Source organism: Lemur catta, chromosome 2, assembly GCF_020740605.2.
Source record: "Lemur catta isolate mLemCat1 chromosome 2, mLemCat1.pri, whole genome shotgun sequence".
Taxonomy (NCBI): Eukaryota; Metazoa; Chordata; class Mammalia; order Primates; family Lemuridae; genus Lemur; species Lemur catta.
In genome coordinates this window covers 127,514,675-127,538,584 of record NC_059129.1, presented here as the reverse complement: position 1 = coordinate 127,538,584, position 23,910 = coordinate 127,514,675, and the positions used below count along the sequence as shown (strand labels likewise).

Here is a 23,910-nt window from a genome sequence, read left to right as displayed (position 1 = left end):
GTACAATAAGATATGCCAATTATCTTTGTAAATTTCTAGCTAATTTTTATTTCCATTTCTTTTCGTATGAGAGTTTTGAAAATTCACAATTTTGAAGCAATGACCAGAAAGGGAAACACAACAACTGGGAATCAGTTATTAAGAATAATCTTTTTTGTTAGGAAGGAGTGCAGAGAAACAAAAACTAAAGATTTGAATTTGCCTTGATGCATACTGCTTAAAATCTGCCTGTATATTATTCCAGAAGCAACTTCTTTAAAATCAAGTATAATTATTTTACAGACACATTTTGAAAAATAAAGCTATTATTCTTAATTCTCTCATCCCTGTTTTTATATTTGCATACTACTTCCCAGTCATCTGTCTGGGACTATGCAAACATAGTATGCCTAATATTTAGTGTTGATATTTTGTTTATCATATTAAACCTATGTGTATTTTTAGATTGTAACTATAGTCATTTTGGCATAATCCATAAGATTATTCTGCATTAATGAAATTTCAGGTGTTTTTTAATTTTTTTCTACCAAACATAGTATTAAGTAAACATTTGTACACATGAAACATTTGCTTCTATTAAATTATTTTCTTAGGTAAATCTTCCAGCAATTAGTCAAAAGTATAACATCACCCTCCTGGATGAATCCAGCATGGATTATTTTTAAAAAGCAAACATCTATATTTAATTTTAGTATAATAAATCAACTCATTATAAGAGAGATGACTCCTTTTTAAAAATCTACAAGTACTTATTTAAATGGAAAACACATCAGATAAATTAATAAAAGTGTGAAACACTATATCATGTTTCTAAATAATTCATCTAATACAGCTATGGATACAGGTATTTCAATTTTAAAGAATAGGGCACAGATACAATGAATTTAGAAATATTCAGTCTTTAGAAAGTCAAAAATCACAAGTCTAAAATGTACAATTTCATTATGTTGCAAAAAATAAGTTCCAAGTTGGTTGTATAGATTTTAGAGTTCTTTTTCCCATGGAAATAACACTATAAAATTCAGTTAAAATCCCAGGCCAACTCATAACATAGCTAAAACAAAATTAATAGCAGCCCCAAATCCCAAATCCACTTAATACCTTAGAGCCTCAACCCAAGATTCTGCTAAGCTATGGGCCTCATGGGATATGTAAAGAATGGGAAGGTGGAGCTGAGTGGAAGCTCTAGTATGTCTCCTCTTCTCCTATGGGAAGGGGAGAAGGTGGGTTACAATGGAGGGATATGCTGGAGCATAATCCCACCACAGGGATTGTTCAGTCAAGACAAGACAGGAAGGCTGGGGGCGGTGGCTCACGCCTGTAATCCTAGTACTCTGGGAGCTTAGGAGTTCAAAATTAGCCTGAGCAAGAGGAGGACCCCATCTGTACTTTAAAAAAGAAAAAAATAGAATAAATTAGCCAGGAGTGTAGTCCCAGCTAGCTACTAAGGAGGTTGAAGGAGGAGGATCGCTTGAGCCCAGGAGTTTGACGTTGCTGTGAGCTAGGCTGATGCCATGGCACTCTAGCCTGGGCAACAGAGTGAGACTCTATCTCAATCAATCAATCAATAAATGAAAAGACAAGACAAGACAGGAAGAAGTAAATTCCATGGCCTTTTAGACGTGTTGTGTGTAAGTCCAGGGTTCTTACGTTATCAACTGCTTGGGAAGATTTTCTTAGGTCCTGTCTAATTTTAGGTATACAGCAACAGAGACAAAATGACTAAAATGCCCAATGCCACCAGTGTTTACAGCACTCTGAATCATTCAAGTAAATATGCTCCCAATGTGATAGCTAAAATGCATGGTTGTTCTGTTTGTTTACAACACAGCTTCTCTGTCCTACATATCAAACCTGTGGAGTGAATGGGTTACCCTAAATACAAATGTCTCCCTTTAAATAACATGCTTTAATTCATTTTATTGCAGTACCTTTACTCTATTGGTTTTATGCCAAATATAAAATTAAAGATAACATATCCCTTACCTTTAGGCACTAATAATCAGTGAAAGAGAAAAGGCAAACATATTGATTATAAAACAAAATACGGCAACAGAACATAAAATAAGCACAAATTGTTATGGAATTTCAAAGGAGATAGAAAATTGGAGATTTAGAAAAGACTCTGCTGCTCCATTTCTACCTTTAAAATGCTAACCAAAAGGTGGTTACATGGGTATACACATACATGGAAATTAAGAAGAAAAAAAACTATTTATCTTCCTAGCCTTATTTCAAATGCTCCCTACATGATGAAGAAATTGAGATAGGTAAGCACTTTATTACATAGCAAAGAAAGGAAAAGGAGTTTTAGGCTGAAGAAATGATGTGGAGGCAGAGAAGTCCAGGAAATGTCAGAGGCAAAAAATGTTTTTCACTTTATTTCTTAGATTAAGTATAAGGAAGTAGTGGAAATAGCTTAGAAAGTACTAGTTGAGGATATATGATGAAGGACCTTGAATGTCAATCGGTAAAGGCTGTGCTTACTTCAGCAACTGAAAGCTCTTCGAAGATCCTGAGCAAATTATACTTTAAGAGATGTTTATATGAAATTAGTTTATTGCTAGATTGCAGAGGAAGACTGGAGGCAACAGCATCAGTTTTTCTATTATTACAAAAGCTGAGACAGGAAGCAATGATGGTCTGCATTAAAATGAAGGACATTTAAAAAATACAGGTATACAAGAAAACGCCCCCATATTTAACAATGGATTAGGCTTCAGAGAAGTGTGGAGGGAGGGAAAATAGTGATATGAATACATTGAAACCAGGAAAAAGAAGCTTAAAGAAGAGGCCAGATTGCTACACAGAGGTCCATGAGAAGCTCTCCCAAACAGCCTGTAGTACAAATACAATATAACACTGTGGCCCCCAACTCCTGGGCCGTGGCCCGGTACTGGTCCATGGCCTGTTAGTAAACCCATCTGTGCATCACTGCCTGAGCTCCACCTCTGCTCTACCACCCCTGTCCCCCACCCCCATGCAAAAATTGTCTTCTATGAAACTTAGGAACTGAGTACACTGCAGGCGGTGAGGTAAGTGAGCACCACTTGAACTCTTCCCCCTCCCACCTCCCTGTACCTTCCCCCCACACCCTAGTGGAGAAACTGTCTCCCATGAAACCAGTCCCTGGTGCCAAAAAGGTCGGGGACTGCTGGTATAAAAGATAAAAATGGTATATCTGTATAGGGCAGCTCCAGTATACAGTTACATGCCCCATAATGACGTTTCCATCTATGGACCAGATATATGAAGGTGGTCCCATAATATTATAACACCATATTTTTACTGTACCTTTTCTATGTTTAGATATGTTTAGATACACAAATATCTACCATTGTGTTACAATTGCCTACAGTATTCAGTACAGTAACATACTGTACAGGTTTGTAGCCTGGGAGCAATAGCCCATAACACGTAGCCTTGGTATGTAGTGGGCTATGTCATCTAGGTTTGTGTAAGTACACTCTAATCATGCATTTCTCAATGTATATTTGTCATTAAGCGATGTGTGACTGTAATCTTATGGAACCACACTTGTATATGTGGGTCTGCCACTAACCGAAATGTTATGTGGTGCATGACTCTATAACTATTAACACAGGTCCTGCATAGTGAACCATTTGCTAAATCAGCTTAATTTTAAATTTGTATGAAACTCAGGAATGAGCTCCACAACTTTAAGATGTAAAAGTTGAGCCTCATCTTCTTGTAATACTTACTGAATTTCAAAATTATACCACGTTTCACCCTTTGGATTTATATACAGTACTTCCTCAAATTACCTAGAATTTTTTTATATAACCTATGAATCATTTGGGATCTTAATATTAATAGTTGATGATTGTGGGTGCTATTAGTTTGCTTCCATCAATAGCCCCATTCTCATTATACTCTTCAAAGGCAAAAAAAGCGACATTTGTCCAGGGGTACAGTGATAGCAGGTGCTTCTCCAGAAATGAGACTGTCTTGACTGAAGCTTTCAACTCACTACTTGCCCACGTAACCTCTCAAGGCAGTAAGCAGGGCAGAACAAACACCACTCCAGCAGCCGCTCACCAGGTGTTGAGTCTACGCTAGGTCAGAATTGCCAAGTGTCTGATTAAAATTTACCTTCTGGTTCATGCTTTATATTTGCTGAGCAATCAAATTTGTAAAGAGATTTGTGGAGTTTTTCAAAAAGACCATGAGTTTGTGAAAGGAGGACAGATCACTTTATAGTAAATAAATGATAAACCACTCTTAAAGTAAAATAAGTAAACAAAAAGACAAATAGGCACAGAATGATGGCAACAAATGGAGTGACTTTTCCTGAGCCACCCATTATTTAATCTTTAATTTTTATTAATGGTCATGAGCCATAAATATCAATAAGTCTCCCATAAAGTCCTAGTTAAAAACTGAAATCCAATATATGTATGAAAAAGGTAACTAATAGAAAAATGATATGCTGATTGCTCCATTCGTTTTTAGTAAATGTAGGACAGAAGCTCCCAAGGAAAAGAGCTGCCAGGCAAAGGTATAATATAATAACCTGAACTTTGAACGTGTGTAGAGGCTAAAGAAAGGCGAGGTGGAAGCTTACACTTGAGCTAGGCAAAGTTTATATCTTTGCAGAAATGGGTTCTCCCCCCACCCTCAAAAAAAATTCTTAACTACCGAAAATATCTGAGTAAATACAACTAATACAACTAGAGTAAAATTAAAAATTCCTTTCCTGCTGGTCAAAAATACTTTAGCAAATATAACAAAGAAGCTGTGTTTTAGAAAACTGTTATTTAAGTCTTGATTTAGCGAGTAAAATCCCTATAGTTCTGGGGACATTGGAATTCTGTTTATTGTGTCCTAAAACTATTACCAGTATTTTTTTAATTAGATGAGATTGTTTTAATTAAGGTGTAATTTACATAAAATGCACAGTTTAAGTGTCCTCTTCGATGAGTTTTGAGAAATGTACATCTCTGAGTAATTACAGTCCAATCAAAATTTGGAACATTTCCATCAACACAGTGTATCTTACTGTGTCTCCTTCCAGTCTGTTACTGTTGCTCGCTGGAGGCAAAAACTGTTCTTATTTTTATTATTATAGCTTAGTTGCCTCTATTCCATAACTCCATATAAATAGAATCACAGAATACTCTATATGTCCCTTTCTTTGTTCTACGTGTTTAAGAGATCCCCATTCATACTGTTGCATGTATCAGTAGTTCATTCCTTTTTTTGCTGAGGAATATTCTATATTATGAATACCAAAATCTGTTTATCCCTTTACATGTTGATAGACATTTGGATTTTTTTTCACTTTGGGGCTATTATGAATAATGATGTTATAAGATTCCTATATAAATCTTTTTGTGGACAAATGTTTTCATTTCTTTTGGTTAAATACCCAATAATATGATTATTAAACCCTAGTGTAGATAGATATATACATAAAACTTTGTAAAACTATTGGGCTGTTTTCCAAAGTGGTTATACGGTTTTACACTTGCTCCTGAAATATGTGAAAGTTCCAGACAACTTTTCACCAACACTAGTAATTTTTAATCTTTTTAATTTTAGCCAACCTTGTTCAGATACAGTGGTATTTCCAGTTTTCAGGGCAATATTATCACTAACTAAATCAGTTTTCTTATGCAAAAATATTGACCACTAGTAATAGATTTTATACACACATAATCTATAAGGACTGTATGTATACATTATGTGTAGGTATATACAAATAAAATCAAAGAGTATTATAATCCTATCCATATGCAAGTTATAAACACAATTAGTATGCATTGATTTTTATATTATAATTAAACCAATGCATGCTTATTGTTAGAAACAAAGATATGATGAAAAAGGAAATAACTGAATCTTAAGAGCATGGAGATTGCTATGTTGCTTTATTTCATTTTATTTTTTATTTTTTAACTCTGAGTATTTAGAACCATACTACTCATTGTTTTATGTTCTGCTTTTTTTAACTACATTTTAATCTTTATCCCATTTCACTAAACAGTTGAAAAAATAAAGTTAGGGATATGTCTACCTTTCATAATGTAAATATACCATAATTATCATATCCCCTCCCATTGGATATTTAGGTTGTCTTTAATATTTAATTACCATAACTATTTCAGTAATAAAAATAAATATGTGTTGTTACCCAAGGCACCTACTGGTCAAAGGGTTTGAGAAAGCTTGATAGATATTTTAAAATTTATAAGACTTTTGAATTTACAAGATTTTTGAAAATGTCTTACTACTCTAACATATAATTACTTACAGAAAGGGACAGATAGAAAATAGCAAACCAAGTCATAAGATCCCTTTCTCAACTTACTGGAGTATTTCAAATAGAGCTGTACCTCATTCATCTAAATAAAAATTGAAGCTAATTTTTGATCAGGTGACAACTGGGCTATGCTGCCAGAAAAACAGAAATCAACCATCCACTATAATCACTTCTAATCACTCTCAGCCTGATTTTGCTAGAATCCAACGTGAAAGAATTTTAAGAGAGTAATCACTGTTTTCTATTTTCAACAAAAATAGATATAAAAAAGAATGTATATCTTAATAGTGATGAGATTAGCACTAACTCAAAAAAAGTGTTTCCATGAAAAGCTCAGTTCTTGGATGAAGCAAAATTTTTTTAAAACATTATTTTAAAAAACTATTCTGTCTGTTGTGCTCATTTAGAGTGACCGCTTTCTCCTTTTGGCACAAATAATTATGGTAAAGTTTTATGAAATTTCCTCTTTCAAACAGCTAGTCTTTTAAAAATCAACTTTATGCTTGGGCTAAGCACAAATGTCCTCTCTTGAATAATTAAAAATCTATGCAATCCTATTTTTGCTAAGAAAAACAATATAAATTCTTTAATTTCTACCATCATTAAATTTTTAATTGATACCCTACTATTTGGCAGGGATTTGATAGGACATTACAAAGGTAGTGACCCTAGAAAGTAAAAGATGTGAACTCCATCCTACAGGCAATGAGAACCCTCAAGGCAACTGATTCAGGGCTGTGACATGATTCCAACTGTGGTTTATCAGAAACACTGGATGCAGGGAGATTACTTAGGAGCTCTTACAATATACCCTGCGGAGATGACAGCCTCTGAGGCAATAGGTACAAAAGACAAAGGAGACATTTCTGATCTAGATTCAGCAACACTCGGTCACAACTAAATACAGGTCTCAGCAAGGAAGGGAAGGCATCAAGGGTGTCTAAAGTGCTATTACTATCTCCAGCTTTTTGGTATATATATCAATGCTGTTCACCAATGAAGAAACTAAGTCTCCCATTTCTGAAGCACAAAAGTATGACAGAAAGAAAGCATAAAGCTACAGATTCAATAAACAAAAACTGATTCTGTCACTGAACAACCTAACCACAGCCTTAGGGAAGTTCTTAGCCTCTGTGCCTTTCAGCATTTATCTTTGAGTGTACTTATCTTACTGAATTATAGCCAGCAGTAACAAATTTATCTCCCTGCTGGGCTGGAAGTCCTCATTCAGCATGACATCCTCCAGTCCGGCCTCCCACTTACCTGTCTAGTCTCATTCCTTACCTGTTAGTCTAGTAACAAGAAGTACACATGCTCCTTCAAAGTCATTTTCAGTGCATCTGTGCATTTGTCCTTGCCCTTGCCCCTTTCTCTGCCTAGCTCACCTTCTCCATTCCCATACCCATTCACCATCTTCTCATTTTCTGGTATCATCAGGGCCCACCCACTACTCCAATGGCTGCATCAGTATTACAACTTGTTGTTCAATCTTACAGCAAGAAAATCTGTTCAAATGGTCAAAGACAAAGCCATACCAGTTTTTAAATATTTTATTAATCACCCTGCTAGAAGATGCAATTTTAACATTACCTACTCTGTAAGAACTCTTCTGAGATCTCTTCTGTTATCACTTGATACCATATTTGCAATTCTACTAAATGACATTATCACACTGCATCCTACATTTTTCTTATGTCAGTCTCCCCATCCAAAACTTCTTAATATTAAGGAACATGATTTATAATAGCTTTGCATAACCAGGACTTTAAAAAGAGCCTGAAATATATACATACACATACACACATGCACACAAAAATACACACATACATGCACACACACGATGCTCATATATTATGATATTATGGCATAGGCCTTAGCTTTTAAATAAGTCTAAGAACAGAACATTAACTTTATGTTCCCTGTAACTCCTTTAAGTACTATAATACTCTCATAAATGTTGAAAATACTTTAATAATAGTGAGGAAACAGGGAGGCTCTGATTAAGAATGTTTAACTCTCTGATCAGCTAGACTCATCCTGCTACGGGAAATGCAAAGTCTCAGTAGGACAGCTTGGAAAGCAATTTATTATAATTCTTTCACTACACATTTCCTGAACACATCTTCTGTGGCGGCAAAATCAGTAGTATCATGTTTGCAAATGGACCCCACCTTAAATATAAGAAATGGCTTAAAGTTCAGAGAGAACTTTCTTCTGAAATGTTTAATAAAAGAAACAGTCCTCTCTAATGCATGTGTGTAGAAGACATGTAAACAAGCCAGATGATGAAAAGGAGAGTCCTAACCAAACCAACTAAAGCATCAGGGCTTACTGAACTGGAAGAAGAAAGCCCTATGTCAATTTAGCAAAGGCCCTGAGAGAAAAACCACAAACCCTATGGTTTAGTGAAATATTAGGTCTTCAGCAATATTAAAACAGAAATTTTGTGTCATAAGCTGAGTAGTCCAAATAAAAGATGAAGATTAGTAGTCCAAATAAAATACTAATATTGACCTCCAAAGAGCCAACCAGGACACAATTGATCATCACAGTCTGATTAAGAGAATTTGAAAAATGGGGATGGGAGAATATTTCCATAATCTTAGTGTACATACTTGGAGTTCACCGTCTCTAAAACAAACAAAAAACTCCCAACACTGAGGCAAATTATCTATAAACGTCTAGCCCCCATAGCACCATTATTGGAGCTACTGAAATCAGTCACCAGAAACTCTCATTCTCTGTCTTAAAATTCTGTTCAATAAAGCCAGTAATCCCTCAAAACTATCACTTACACTCAATAGTGGCCAGTATCAGTTGTACATAATACCTTATTTCTGGACATATATTTAAGACATAGAATAAAGGAAGAATAAAAGAACCGTGAATGTGTATAAAAACAGTGATTAATATTTCCAGAGTGTTTTCTTTTTCCAGATCTGTATTTTACTTCAATAATAGTCTTTAATCTAAACTTTTGACCAAGTAAAAAATCTTCTAAAGAGATTGTTCTGTTGGGGATCTGCAAGAATTATGAGCATTCGCTCATTCTTATAGCGTTCCCCAAACCAATAGTACTGATTAATCTTATAATTAATGAGAAGAAAGAGCCTGATTTGTAAATGGGTGGATACAATCCATCCTCTGGGCTCTAGTGCAAACACTTTCTCTCTTTTATCTAAACTGGCAGCACCAAACTTGGAGGAGAATGTATTAGAGGGAGGCATATTTTTTTATTCCTAACAGTTGATTTATTGCAGAAATTTTGTAATATTTTAAAAAGCATATCATTTCTAAGCCACAAGTTTAAGGCAAAGCAGGTTTAGGAATGACTATAAACCAAGATATTTTGATATGAAATTCATCATAATTCAAACTTTTTCTGAGAAAGGATCTCATTCTGAAGATTGTTTGCCAATATTTTTAACTTTTTTTTAAAAAAAAAATCAAGATAAATTAGTCTTAATCATAAAAATATGATAATAACATGGCCCCATTGGGCTCCCTTATTCCTGAGCGTATTTTCTTAGTAGATGGTTAAGAAGGTTAACCTGAACTGTGCTGGCAACTGACCTTGTTTTCTTTTCAGATGTTTAATCGTCTTAGTTCAATGGAGGGGAAAAGATATGTCTGTGACTTCGTGTTCATTGTAGAATTAATACATTTTTCTCATCTAACCTCCAAACCTTCCTCCCCCTGCTGTCCCACCCTGTAAAATATATTTACTCATTAAGTCTGGAATACTTTTGGTTTTCTTTCTCTCTGGTTCATCTCCATTTTGTACTTTTCCACATTCTTTACTTACTGAACACTATGATATTGCAACTTTAACAAGAACAGTGCCAAAAAGCACATATCCTACTTGTTGAAAATAAAAAGAAATGTCTTTGCTAGGCGTGGTGGTTCCCAGCACTTCCAGCACTTTGGGAGGTGGAGGTGGGAGGATCGCTTGAAGCCAGGAGTTCAAGACCAGCCTGAGCAACACACCCAGACTCTGTCTCTACAAAAAGTAAAAAAAAACATAATTGGGCATGGTGGTGAACATCGGTAGTCCCAGCTACTCAGTAGACTGAGGCTGGAGAATGGCTTGAGCCCAGGAGTTTGAGGCTGCAGTGAGCTATGATGACACCACTGCACTCTAGCCTGGGCAACAGAGCGAGAACTTGCCTCCAAACGAAAAAAAAAAAGGAAAAGAAAAGAAAACCTTTAGAGAATTAGTCATTTAAAAGTGGTGGAAAATATTCTACCTGCTAAAGTCTCAGAATTGATATGCCCTATTAAAGTCTAGAGTTTCCAGGTTTATCATGCCCAAGAAAGTTACCTGCCCAATCTCTAGTTCTAGTTCAATATAAAAAATAGCTGCTAAAATTGAAAGGAAATGCACATAGGTGAAACTTTTAAGGTAAAACAATTAACTATGTGCATGTTAAAAAAAAAAAAAACCAGACTGTATAACACACACACACACACACACACACACACACACACACACACACACACACACACATATTCTATGATTAAAGCCTTCAAGGTTTCCAGTACAAACTCCTTTCAATACTGAGATTCCTTTGTGTGCCGATTGCCAGTCATAAGGAATGTGAAGGGGGCAACCAATTACTAGCAGAGTCATTTTGTACTTACAGTGGCCACTCACTGGTCCTAGCTCTGCTCTTCGAGACATCTGGAATAAGTCTGTTATCACTTTCAAATCACCACTCTTTAAATATCTAAAGACCGTTACCTTCCTACTGACTTCACTACTTTAAAGTGACTATGCCATTTCTCTAAATCAGTTTTTTTTAATTCAGTGAGATTTTTACTTTAAAAAAATTGATACACAAAAGCAACAATGTTATGGTGGACACAAAGGAATGGAGCCCCACGCTGCAGCCCATTCTCAGAGAGGTTTCACATACTCAATGTAGGCAGAGACTGCTCTGAAACAGCCCTCAGACTGCTTGAGACACATTACCACCCTGGTCGGCCTGGTCTAGATAGTCTGTGTCCATCAATTCTAAATTCTGACAACCATTCCTGGAGACAAGTGTGATCTGACCAGTGAAAAGCAGCACTCTATGTTGAAATTCCCCTCTTCATAATATCGTCTAAGTGGTGTCTGTTTCATTAGTGGCCCTGTTAGGCATTTGAGATTGTCACTGTGGTGTCAAGGTAAGTCATTCCCATTCTATAGTCATGTAATTGACTTCACGACCCCCTCATGTGGGGTTTCATATATAACTATATTGAATTCAGATCATCCAAAGGTACATGAGGAAATTACCGAGAAAGATGCCTCAGAGAAACATCTACATAAAACTTTCTTTATTGAATCACATTGCCTCCTTTTAATCTCAGGTCTGGAATGGGAACACAGCCTTTTAGCTGAAAGCTTCAGATGGTAATTTGTAACACTTTCACCTTGACTGAAACACACACACACTTATTATTATATGCAAAATAGTTTGCACAATTAGAGCCTTATGTTTGACCTGTAAGATACACTTAGTAATTTTAAGCACACATTAATACTCAAATGGCTAAAAAAAAAAATTTTGCAGATTTATGAAAGGATTATTTTTACAGACATTTAAAAGCCTTTTGATCAAATATAATGATATGTTAAATATGCCTATTTAACACTTAAATACAGGTTGCAATGTAATTGATGCTAGCTAATAATTGCTCATTCTATGATCATGGGAAAAATTAACACAAAAAAGTACAAGATTCTTTCTACCCAATCACCTGCCTTCCAGAACTATGATGTGCTCTAGGTTAGAAAGTACACAATTCAGGCCAAATTATACTTTCAGAAACATTTCCCCTTTTAGCTGTTGATGTCTCATAGATATCAGAATAACACTCCACTTTGAAACAATCTGCTGATATCATTGATATTTTAGGAGAGAAGGGAGGCTCCTCCCTCAGTACTCCTGACTAAGACTATGTGTGGAAACAGGCTTCTGGTTGCTTAGGAATTTACTGGCTTTTGGTTGTTTGTTTCCCACTCTACTTGAAGCCATAACCCTCTGTCTGCTTGAGATATCATTCATCTTCAGAGTCATGGAGTGTCACGCCACATAAAAAGAGGTTATTATTCAAAACACCTTTTAGAGATTCTCGTCAAGTGAAGAAAGAGCCAAAGTAACAATTAAGTGACTAACAGAAAATTTAAATATTCATACACTTCAAGAACTTCTCTGGTCACTTTTTAAATATGAGTTTTTTTAAAAAAAAGAAAAAAAAATCTTATGAAGTTCATCAGGTTTTTTTTTTTTTTCAGATTACTAAAGTAATACATGCTCATTGTAACAAGGCAAAAAATTCAGAGGTGTATAAAGTTCCACTGTTGTCCTCACTCTTTCTCCAAACTGTACCTCTAAGATAACCCGTTTTAGAATTCTGGTGTGAATCATTCCATGTTCTATTAATATGTTTACATAATCTTACACAATCATATGTACACAGTTCAACCCACTTTTGTAATACTGCCCATTACAAACCTTCATTCTACCCATCCATGAGCAAGATATGTTTTTCCATTTGTTTGTATCATCTGTGATTTCTTTCTTCACTGTTTGTAGTTCTCTTTGTAGAGATCTTTTACCTCCTTGGTTAAATATATTCCTAGGTATTTTATTTTCGTGTTAGCTATTAAATGGTATTCAGTCTCTAATTTACTCTTCGCTTGACCATTATTGGTGTATAGGAATGTTACTGATTTATGTGCATTGATTTTGTACCCTGAGACATTGCTGAATTTATCAATTCCAGGAGTCTGTTGGTGGAATCTTTGGGTTTTCTAGCTATAAGATCATATCATCAGCAAAAAGTGATAGTTTGACCTCCTCTTTCCCAATTTAGATACCCTTAATTTCTTTCTTTTGTCTGATTGCTCTGGCTAGGACTTCCAGCACCATGTTGAACAGAAATGGTGACAATGGGCATCCTTGTCCTGTTCCAGTTCTTAGTATTTTCAGCTTTTCCCCACTCAGTATAATGTTGGCTGTGCGTTTGTCATATATGGCTTTTATAATTTGAGATATGTTCCTTCTGATCTTTGACAAAGCAGACAACAATATACACTGGGGAAAAGAATCCCTATTCAATAAATGGTGCTGGGAAAATTGGATAGCCACATGCAGAAGAATTAAACGGGCTCCATATCTCTCACCACTCACAAAAATTAATTCAAGATGGATAAAACACTTAAATGTAAAGCATGAAACCATAAGAATACTAGAAAAAAATGTTAGAAAAACTCTTCTAAATATCAGCCTAGGCAAAGAATTTATGAAGATGACCACAATAGCAATCACAGCAACAACAAAAATAAATGAATGGGACTTGATTAAATTAAAAAGTTTTTGCGCAGCCAAGGAAATAATCAACAGAGCAAACAGACATCCTACAGAATGGGAGAAAATATTCACAAGCTATACATCTAATAAAGGGACAATAACCAGAATCTACAAAGAACTCGAGCAAATTGCAATAAGAAAATCAAACGACCCCATAAAAGAGTGGGCAAAAACATGAACAGAAGTTTTTCTAAAGAAGATAGATAAATGGCCAATAAATATGTGAAAAAATACTCAACATCACTAATCATCAGAGAAATGCAAATTAAAACCACAATGAGATATCACCTTACCCCTGTTACAATGGCTTTTATTAAAAAGTCCAAAAATAATAGATGCTGGTGTGGATGCAGAGAGAAAGGAACGCTTCTCCATTGTCGGTGGGACCAGAAATTATTAATAGTACAACCTCTATGGAAAACAGTATGGAGACACTGCAAAGAACTAAAAGTAGACCTACCATTTGATCCGGGAATCCCACTACTGGGTATTTACCCAAAGGAAAAGAAGTCATTTTATCAAAAAAACACCTGCACTGGAATGTTTATTGCAGCACAATTCACAATTGCAAAGATGTGGAATTGACCCAAATGTCCATCAATTCATGAGTAGACTAACAAAATGTGTTATATGTGTACCACAGAATATATATGGTATTCTTCAGCCATGAAGAAGAATGACTCAATGCTTTTTGCAACAATTTGGATGGAACTAGAGACCATTATCCAGTTATCCAATGGAGAAATAAACATGACAGGTACTCTATTAAACTGGAACTAACTGATGAGCACACATGCTCATAGAGGGAAGTAAAACTCAACAGAAATCCAGCAGAGGGGCTAGGGGAGGAGGGGATGGGCCATAACCTACTTAATGGGTACAATGAACACTATCTGGGTGATGGGCACACTTATAACCATGACTCAAGCATTACAAAAGCGATCCATGTAACCAAAAATATTTGTACCCCTGTAATACTTTGAAATTTAAATAAATAAATAAATGAATGAACAAGAAAATCTTGTGTGAGAGAGTAATTTAAAAAATTTAGTAGTAATACTTTGATTCCCATGAATCTGGGAATGAATGCCTCCTTCAATTTTGCACCCTAGGTGCTTCTCTTACCGCAGCCTCATCCCAACCCAGTTGATTCTTTTCAATTAGCCTAAAAATATGTGTTTCATTTCATTTACTCCGATGATTAAAATTCAGGAATGTGCACATATTAATTAAAATGTTGACATCTAAAATAAAAAGTCCAAATTTGAGGTGCTTTGAAGAAGAATTTTTGTATAAAGATATACAAATGCATGACCTGACAAAAATGAAAGTAAATGGACCTCAACTAATTTTAATCTCATAATTTATCTTACATCACAAAATTGGTTCTGGGAAAACCACTTTTGGAAGTTAAGAAATAGTTCAACACTGTCCATCATAAAATCCAATTTTCTGAACTCTTTACAAGCTTGTTTCTTCTTTCTGGCAATGATTTAGTAATAGAAAGAATGACTTTATAATGAAAGTCTAACAAATACACACAAAAATTCACTCAAAGATCAGTTTTGTTTTGCAGGCATTAAGTAAGTGCCAGGGATTTTCCAAGTAAGTAGCTGAAACCCTTAAAATACTTGGTGGCTTGGAAAAAAGTGTTTATATATTAAATACAAGTTGAATTTCTTGATCCATGAACAAGCACTTTTAGTAGATAATCTATTTCCATGAGTCTTTAAACATATTATTCATAATAATACATAAATATGAAATTTATAAATCTTGATTAAATTCCAAGTAATAAATATGTAAGACTTCAAGAATGATGATTTTCTTGACATTTTGGTTTTACTCTAAAGGAAAATACACACCAGGAGAAAACAAAGAGTAAAACAGAATGGACTTAATACAAATGAGTTTGTTCAGTGACAAAAGCAGATAATGAAGAAATGGTTTACTTTTAACTATCATTTATATTCCCCAGCTTCTGATTGGCTTATTCACATAATTAGCTGTTTCTAGAAAATTTTGTTTTCAATAGTCAAAAGGCTCTTATTTCAAAGTTCAGGAAAAAACGTCATTACAAAAAATGGGCATTTTAATTCCAAAAATACTATAATTACAATTAATTTTTTATATCAGGTAAACTAAATTAACTACATAATCAAAAAACTTAACTTACAATTCCTATTTCATATTGCAACATGCTAATAAAATGAGGATGAATGAAAACAGCAGAGTTTGTAATTTCCATAAATAACCATATGAAAACTTGAAAGCAGAAGTAAGTGCTGTATATTTATTCAATAGTGTAAGAAACAGCTAGCACTTTTAAGAGCATTTATGTAGTTATCTCATCACTCAATATGGACTAAATAAATAAACAGAACTAGAAGAAAGACAGCAAAGATTAAAGAAATAAACTCATTAGAAAATAAAACAATGATCAAAGTAAGAGCACTCATGCAGAATTCAGAGAGGATAGACAGACCCTAGGGAAAAAATCCCTATAAGGACAGAAATGATAAAAAATGGCAACAAATAAAGGTCAGGTTACTTAAGTAAGTAGCACACTTATACTTCAGACAATGGAATCATAATTAAATTTGGGGTTTGAAAGAGGAAGAGTCTTACCTGAGTGAGGAACACTTATGATATATAAAGTAAGTAAGAACAGGAGAGGACTTGGCTTCCATTTCCAATGGCAGCTCCACATTCGACCTGAATGAAACATCCTACAATGAAAGAAAGTAGCATTAAGGACACTCAGCATCCAGTAAAGCAAATTATGACAAATAATGGAAAAGTGTGGGTTTCCAGCATGGATTGGAAAATAGAAATCTTTGTCAGCCTTGCTTCCAAATAAAGAAGGAACTTAAAAGATGATGATCTAATCACCTCCTTCAAACTAATCAGCAAAAGAAAAAAAATCCACACATTGTATTTGCCACTTGGTGGCACCTTCCTTATCAGAATATATATTTCATATAATAGGTGATGTCTGAACGAAGATGGGTAAATATTCAAACAATTTTTAAAAATCATTTATTAAAAAGTAAAGCAATTTCAGCCTGAGCCTCACCAGACACATGCCCATCTGGGTAGCAGGAAGATGTTTATAGCAACCTTCCCTATAATCTCCCAGAAATTTAGACTTTAAGGAAATGTTTTCCTTAACATCTACTGCTTTAAAATAGAAATATTTAAAATAAAACAAAATTGTATAAGCCCTCTTCTTGTCCCTAAAATGAAACATTGAAGCATTAACATTCTAAAAATATTAAATTCTTTATATATGGAAATAGCTATCACTGTTTTTAAATGGCTACTAAACACCAAGTATTACAGAAACTAGTAAATGACATTAGATTGGGGGGGTACTTTGAAAACTCTCATATAATCCTTTCTGTACGATTGTCTCATCTTTAAACTGAAAGTTATATTTAATAATGATTTAGAAAGGAACATCCACATTATATTGGCTCAGAACAATGGTATAATACATTGCATTGAGTCAGCACCATCAACAGAGGCAAGTCAGCAAAGGGGGAAGTAATTATAAAAGTCAGTCACCAAAAGGGACCATAAATGGTCTGGTGACCAGGAGGAGTCATGAGGCAGGAAGGTAGGTAAATACCAAAAGAAATCTCCAGGAGATCTTAAAATCCCCACAGAGAGAATTACTTTGCCTATAAGTAGTAATTCAGAGTCATTTCTAAAAAGAAGAGCAACTAACAAGATACTTTAGGGTCCCGGTAATAACTTCCTTAAAGCCTGAAGATTGCTTACCTGGGTAAAATGTGTAATACTAAACAGAAAACCAGAAAAGCAGGAAGAGAGAGAAATACATGAATGAACAAAATTAGAAATCAAGTAATTCCTACACTGGCCTCAAGCCTGCATTTTGAATCTTTCTTTTACTGTAAGAGACCATGTTGTAGCAAAGAGAACAAGCATTAGAGTCAGATAGACCTTGTTTGCTACTCGTGGGTTACTATGAGAAGTATACCTGATCACCTTGTGCCTCCTATTTCTCACCTATAAAATAAGGAACAGCAATGTAACTAGTCCATAAAGTTGCTGAGGATGATTAAGATAATGTCTTTTAAGAACAGGGCCTAACACTCAGCAAGTGCTCAATAAATATTAGCTATCATTATTGTTACTGTCATCCTAGGCATTCTCATATAAGCATGGTTATTCTGTCCATAGTGAAAATCAAAGGAAAAGGCTCAAACAAGAGCGGATAATAGGATTAATCTCGTATGTCAACACTAATCAATTGACTTTACAGCCACTTCTGGGATCACCTGGGAACAGAAATGAAATTGGTTATTTCTGTCTTCTATGAAGAAAGAAATTTTAAGTAGTGTCTGGAACTCATACCATATTTTTGTATTCACCAAATTAGAAGTTCTAACATCATGCAGTTCTGATGGAAATTCTAAGCAAGGAAAAGTTTAAGGCGTGAAGAGTATTTCTTGTATGGAAGGTTTGTTGTATATACTTTCAAATATACCCATCTAAAATATTTGATGTGAAAAGAAGTTACTGATAATGAGAAGTATGTTTCAGTTAGTAAGTAAGTAATGTTAATGGACATGGACTCTGGAATGGCACTGATTTACATTCTGAATCCTCTTATTAGCTGTGTGGTTTGTGGGGCAAGTATTTAAACTCTGAGCCTACTTCCTCTTCTGTAAATAGGATATTATCCACCAAAAAGAACTAGAGATACCAGTGCATGGCACTTAGTAGAGGTCTTTAAAATGATAGATGATAAACTTCTGTCACATAGAAAATTCACTTACTTGGAAGAATGGGCCTATTTCCGTTGATGCTGGATGAATAAGTATGCTTTTAAAACAAAAACACAATTCTACATTCAAAGAAGTTTAGCGCTCCAAGGACCAAAGATGAAGTCTAATCTAACCTCCTCATTTCACAAAGGTGGAAACTGAGGTCCAGAAAAATAAAGGGGCAGACCAATCAAACGTGGCTGCCAGCTATACAGATACTAACAGAAAGGAAGTATCAGCCCAACAGAACTCCCAGCTTCTTAATCTTTTCGGCATATGACAATTCCCCTTCATCAATATGTGAATAATGATCCTCTCTTAAATTCTTGTAATCTCTACATAATAGTGATTCATGCTTATCCACTTGGTTACACTCAATACTGTTTTATTTTAATGTGCTCATGCAACTTCTCCTTTGCCATAAAAGGTTCCAACATTTAGGGACTCCATTTTCAATCCTGAAGTTGTTTTACCAAAGCTAGGTGCAAATGATGATCAACCATGGCCTAAAACATTCCAGGTCTCAAGATTCTATCACTTCAGACGGAAAAGGAACCCAGGACAAGGCAGACACTTATAACCAAACATGAACCATATGACATGCCAACTTTCATCCACTTTACTGTTTACTGAAGAACAGAAACAAATAAAGTAAGAATAGAACAGAGGAAGGAAAGCACTGTGTGTCTTCTCAGGGGATCACTTAGCAAAGACACATCCCTGAGATTTAAACAACTTTCTCACAAGAATGGAAAATCCCAAACAGGGTTACTAGGGTTCTAAATAGGAACTACAAAAAAAAACAGTACAGTCCCGCACCATTTTGATTATGGCCTCAAAGTTCTCTTGATGAGAACAGGGACATTTTTAAGTAAAAGAGAGTCATAGACTTCTATATCTGGAAGGAATCTAAAAATTATGCAGGAAAACCTATCATCTCACAGGTGAAAAAACTAAGATACTAAACTACTTCCCCAAGATCACATAATCAGCAGTGGCAGAGCCAAAGACCCTTTACGTCACCTGGTTTCCAACCCAGCTGTCCTTCCTGAGGAACAAGCTACCTCATCACAAACTTGTTCCTCTTTTCAATCTATATAAGCTACAAAATAAAATTTGCTTGAGTCCTGTTTCAGGAAGCTTTAGAATGTAACCTTTTTATAGGAATTGCTTTAAATGTGGATATGATCCTTTATAGATGTGATTTTTTCCAAATACGTCACTGAAATAATCTTAAAAACCTGCCATTTTTCATCTCTCTACTCCTAGTGGTCTCCCCAAAAGTCACAATTTAGAGAAATTAGTAGAGAAATTGATATAGCACTAATTCTATCAATACTGCCAATAGTTAGAATTAACTTCCTTCTCCATATCCCAACTGTTTCTATGGCAAATCTTTTCATAAAGGGGTTTGGGGAGTGGCAGAGAAGAATACCTTAATTCTTTCATGTAAAAACAATGGTAATTTGTTTTATTCAAATCTGATCATAACAGTATTTCTTTTTCGGGGTAGAGAGCATGTTCCTGAGTCAAAGCAATTTACTGAAAAGAAAGTGCTACTCTATTACTCAATATAAGTTCTTTCATGAAGTTGGGTTCATCCTCACTTTAAAAAGGCTGATTTAGTCTTCAAATATGCACAAATCTTAAGCCTTATTTGACCAGTAACACTCTTAACTGGCTTGTACCACAGATCAGATTAAAAGTCAACTTTGAGAAATTACACATACACATACACACAAATGAGTGCATGTAAAACTCGGGAAATCTGAAAAAGAGAGATTGTATCAATATCCTTGTTTTGATATTGTACTATAGTTTTGTAAAATACTACATTGGGAGAACCAGGTAAATGGTGCTCTGGATCTCTCTGTATTTGTCTTCAACTGTATTGGAATGAATATCTCTAAAATTTCAATTAAAAAATTAAACCCTGAAGTCCTCATGTACACAATTATTCTCAGATGGTTCAGAGAAAAATTATCTCTGTGTGTACGTGTGTACGGCAGGGGTGGTGGGGAGGGAAGAAAGGGAATAAAACAAATGGAGTCAATATTTACAACAGGTGATTCTGGGTAAAGGGTATACAGACATTCTTTGTTATTATTTTTATTCTCGCAAACTTCCAGATTTAAAATTATTTCTTAAAAAGTTAAACGCACACACATTTACACTGAAGTGTATCAGTGTTTTTAGTTCATGACTCTCTCATCACTGTTGAGTATTACTGCTTTAATCATTACCAGTTTGATAGAAGTAGAGTCTCTTTTAGATTTCCGTTATTTGGATTGACATGTTCAAGTCATTTGTATAGTTTTCTTTTACAAGATAAACATCTTTTCTTACTGATTTGTGATTTCTTAACCAATACTGTATTAAACGCATTAAGCCCTTTTTATATTTGCTCTGTTTTAAATAAATGAATCTTGAAGTTTTTTAAGGCATTCCAAAAAATTCCACTTGGAGTAATGCTTATGAAGGAAAGTAAGATGATACTCAGATAGCCACACTGAAGCTATACTGGCATTTTTAGTTGTTATTGATATATCTTTTAAATGGTATTGCCCCACTCAACGAGCATGCACCACAGTGTCATCCAATGTAGATAATGTAATAATGTCATCTAATTAGAAATGAAAATTATAAGATATAGTTTTTGCCCATACGTACCACACACATTGAACAAAGTCTTTTTCTATTTAGTCTAAATTCTGAATAGTCTGAGAAACTTTTAATCATCCCATCAGAATTGTAAACTCTGTAAGATATATGGGCAGTTAGAAAAATGGTCAGGTTTACAGAAGCGTTTGTTAGTTTATTTTTAATATATAAACTGATTCTCTTTCAAATCATTATTCCCAGAAATCGGAGCGACGTGTCCAGTTAGGCTGTAAAACTACAGGATTCCAATATTTCCCATAAGCCAACAGACAATAGCCTCATTCACCATTCACACTGGAAAAGCACAATGTCATGTAATTTATATAAGCCATAAATGGAACAGTAGCTTCATGCAGTTTGAGACCAATGAATGCAAGTCTTACTAACTCTATTAAATTTCTTAGTGTATGAAAAATATGCAGTCACTACAATTATCAAATATATTTATAAAGTCTATAATTTCAGAACAATATACACATACTCTTTCTCCACAAGGAGTAGGCAGAAAATACACTTAAATAGTTTGTGTATTTAAATCTCTTCAAATTTAAAAAATAATATAGTTTATGTTCCCCACTAACATTTTTCAACAAGATAGTAGGAATATTTATCCTAGAAATGTTGGTATTCTTTCCATACATCCTAACATACCAACATCTAAAAAGAATCAGAACATCTTAAACCATTCCATATGAATTGTAAATGGTAAAATGGAAAAAAAAATAGTTACAATCTGGTAAGAAATGAAAAAGCTTTCAGTCAAAATAGCTTAATTAAAAAAAACCTCAAATCAAGGTATGAAACCCTATTTTCTATATGATTTAATATTCATGCTTTACACTATAATGACATGATTTTTTAATCACGAGGAATTCAAATGGACTATATAACTTAATTTCATAATCAGGATACTTTTACATTACCTGTTGATCAGTTTCACATCTTTTATTTTTAAAACTGATATTCATATTTTTTGGTGTCATATGCTTTTTTCTTATAAGATCTAAATATTTAGGAAAGCTGAAAGGAAGCTGGATAAATATCTGCTGTTTAAAATTCTTACAATATTTTCAAGAAAAACTGAAGTTGAAAACAAACTCATATTCATTCGAAATGTGTCAACTACATATAAGAACAAGTCTTATATGAAATTGTTGGCTGTATTCCAAAATAAATTCTTTCAAGTTTTACCTTGCTGATTCCACTGGCATAAACAAACCTTTAAAACTCGCAGGTGTGGAATTCTTTCATTATTTCACGTGCAGTTTTAGCAAAAATAAGTGGCTCATTTCTAATTACACTGCACGCTACAAGGGACAGAGCTGCAGAGTGCTAGGCTTGGGTGTACTACTCTTTCTCCTATTTCAAAAATGTGTATTGGGGAGTGGGGAAGGGGAAGATGGAGAGGGAAAGACCGGGCCTAACTAAGGGAGAGGCCTTTTTCCAGGTATTAAACTGAAAGAAAATTCATGTGAAGACAAATAAGGATCCAGGAGTCGGGGAAGGGTAACTGATTATCAATTTCTAGAAACTCTTGTACATTAGTCAGTGGAAGTGGGTAAAATGTCTGTCGGGGTGTCTGCCCAAGATTAAATAAAACACCAGAAGGAAAATTACATGTTACAAGAAAAAGTACCTTCTCAGTTGGCCACAAAAATAAGCTTGGCCCCTGTGAGTCCAATCTTCCTTTTTCCATTCTGGAAGGCCAGGCAGTGCTTGGCGGCCCTTCCGAGGGGTCCCTCTGAGGCATCTCACCATTTAGAAGACAACTCCATAGAAGCAAAACTTTTAGGTTTCTCTAACCGTTTCAGCGCCCCAACGCCCCCCCCCCATATAATGCTACAGAAGTCCCCTCACAGATCCTAGAATGTAAAATGGCATATACCTTGATTATTTTGTAATCTACAAAGTACAATGAGAACACTTTCTGCGCGCTTAAAAAATAAAAATCAAATATCCCAAAGATCCAAGAATAACTTCTATAGTCAATGGTGACAATGTGTAAAGTCAACATTTTCTCGGCATACCGGTACCTTCCAAGCCCCCAGGTGTTGATCCCGCAGAGCGCTTTCTTGGCCTTAGCCCCCTGGACTGAGCAGTGGGGCCGCTTACTCCTTGTTTAATTTGAATCGAAAACACGTTTTCCCCATTCTTGAAGCCCTGCCCTTTTTATTATGCTTTACACCGCCCAAATGTGAGGTTTACCTCGCTGGAGGAAAAAGAGAGAGAGAGAGAGAAGGAAGCCGCACACACATGTCACAGCTCAGTTTGGCAATATTCATTCTGTGCCCCGAGGGGCAAACTGAAGACAAACCGGTTTATTCCGTCCACGCTCTTGAAGTTCTTACAAAATCATAGAGTTGGGGTGGGGGGAGGCGGGTAGGGATAAAGATGTGAAGGAATTCTGAGCTCAAAGGTGAGACTTACATGCTGACATTACTGCGCTGAGGTCCCCCGAGGCCGCACGGTCATCCTCCCGCTCTCCCCGGCTCGGCTGCTGCGGGCTCCACCGCGGGGACCCCTGGCGCCCGGGCCGAGCACCGCGCCGGCCCCGCTTCACGCCCTTTCTGAACAGATCGTCAGGGACTCCCGCCCGCGCTCAGGGCGGCGCAAGGTGGACCCCGGGCGCGGCGGAGTTCAAGTTCCGCTCCTGTGGGCGAGGGGGCGGGCGGCACGCTCCTCCTTCCAGAGAAGTTAGGGAGAGTTAGGGCGAGAGGCTGAGCGCGCCGGGGCTGCCTGTGAGCTGGTGCTAGGGTGCTCGGGGTCTGGGTGGGGCTGCGGGTGGAGGGGTGAGACTCGCAGGTCCTCGCCC

General features: G+C 35.6%; 1 protein-coding gene across 4 annotated transcripts in view; it reads right to left on the bottom strand.

The window, feature by feature from the left end:
- ADGRG6 (adhesion G protein-coupled receptor G6) overlaps window positions 1-23,659 on the bottom strand; it is a 131,652-nt gene extending 107,993 nt beyond the window's left edge. For all 4 annotated transcript variants that reach the window (XM_045544476.1, XM_045544472.1, XM_045544474.1 and 1 more), the window contains exons 1-2: window positions 23,526-23,659; window positions 16,273-16,373 (exon numbers count right to left, since the gene is read on the bottom strand). In XM_045544476.1, coding sequence (XP_045400432.1) covers window positions 16,273-16,373; window positions 23,526-23,527 — 103 coding nt within the window. In that variant the 5' untranslated portion in view covers window positions 23,528-23,659. The remainder of the gene's footprint in view (window positions 1-16,272; window positions 16,374-23,525) is intronic.
- Window positions 23,660-23,910: the final 251 nt, after the last annotated feature.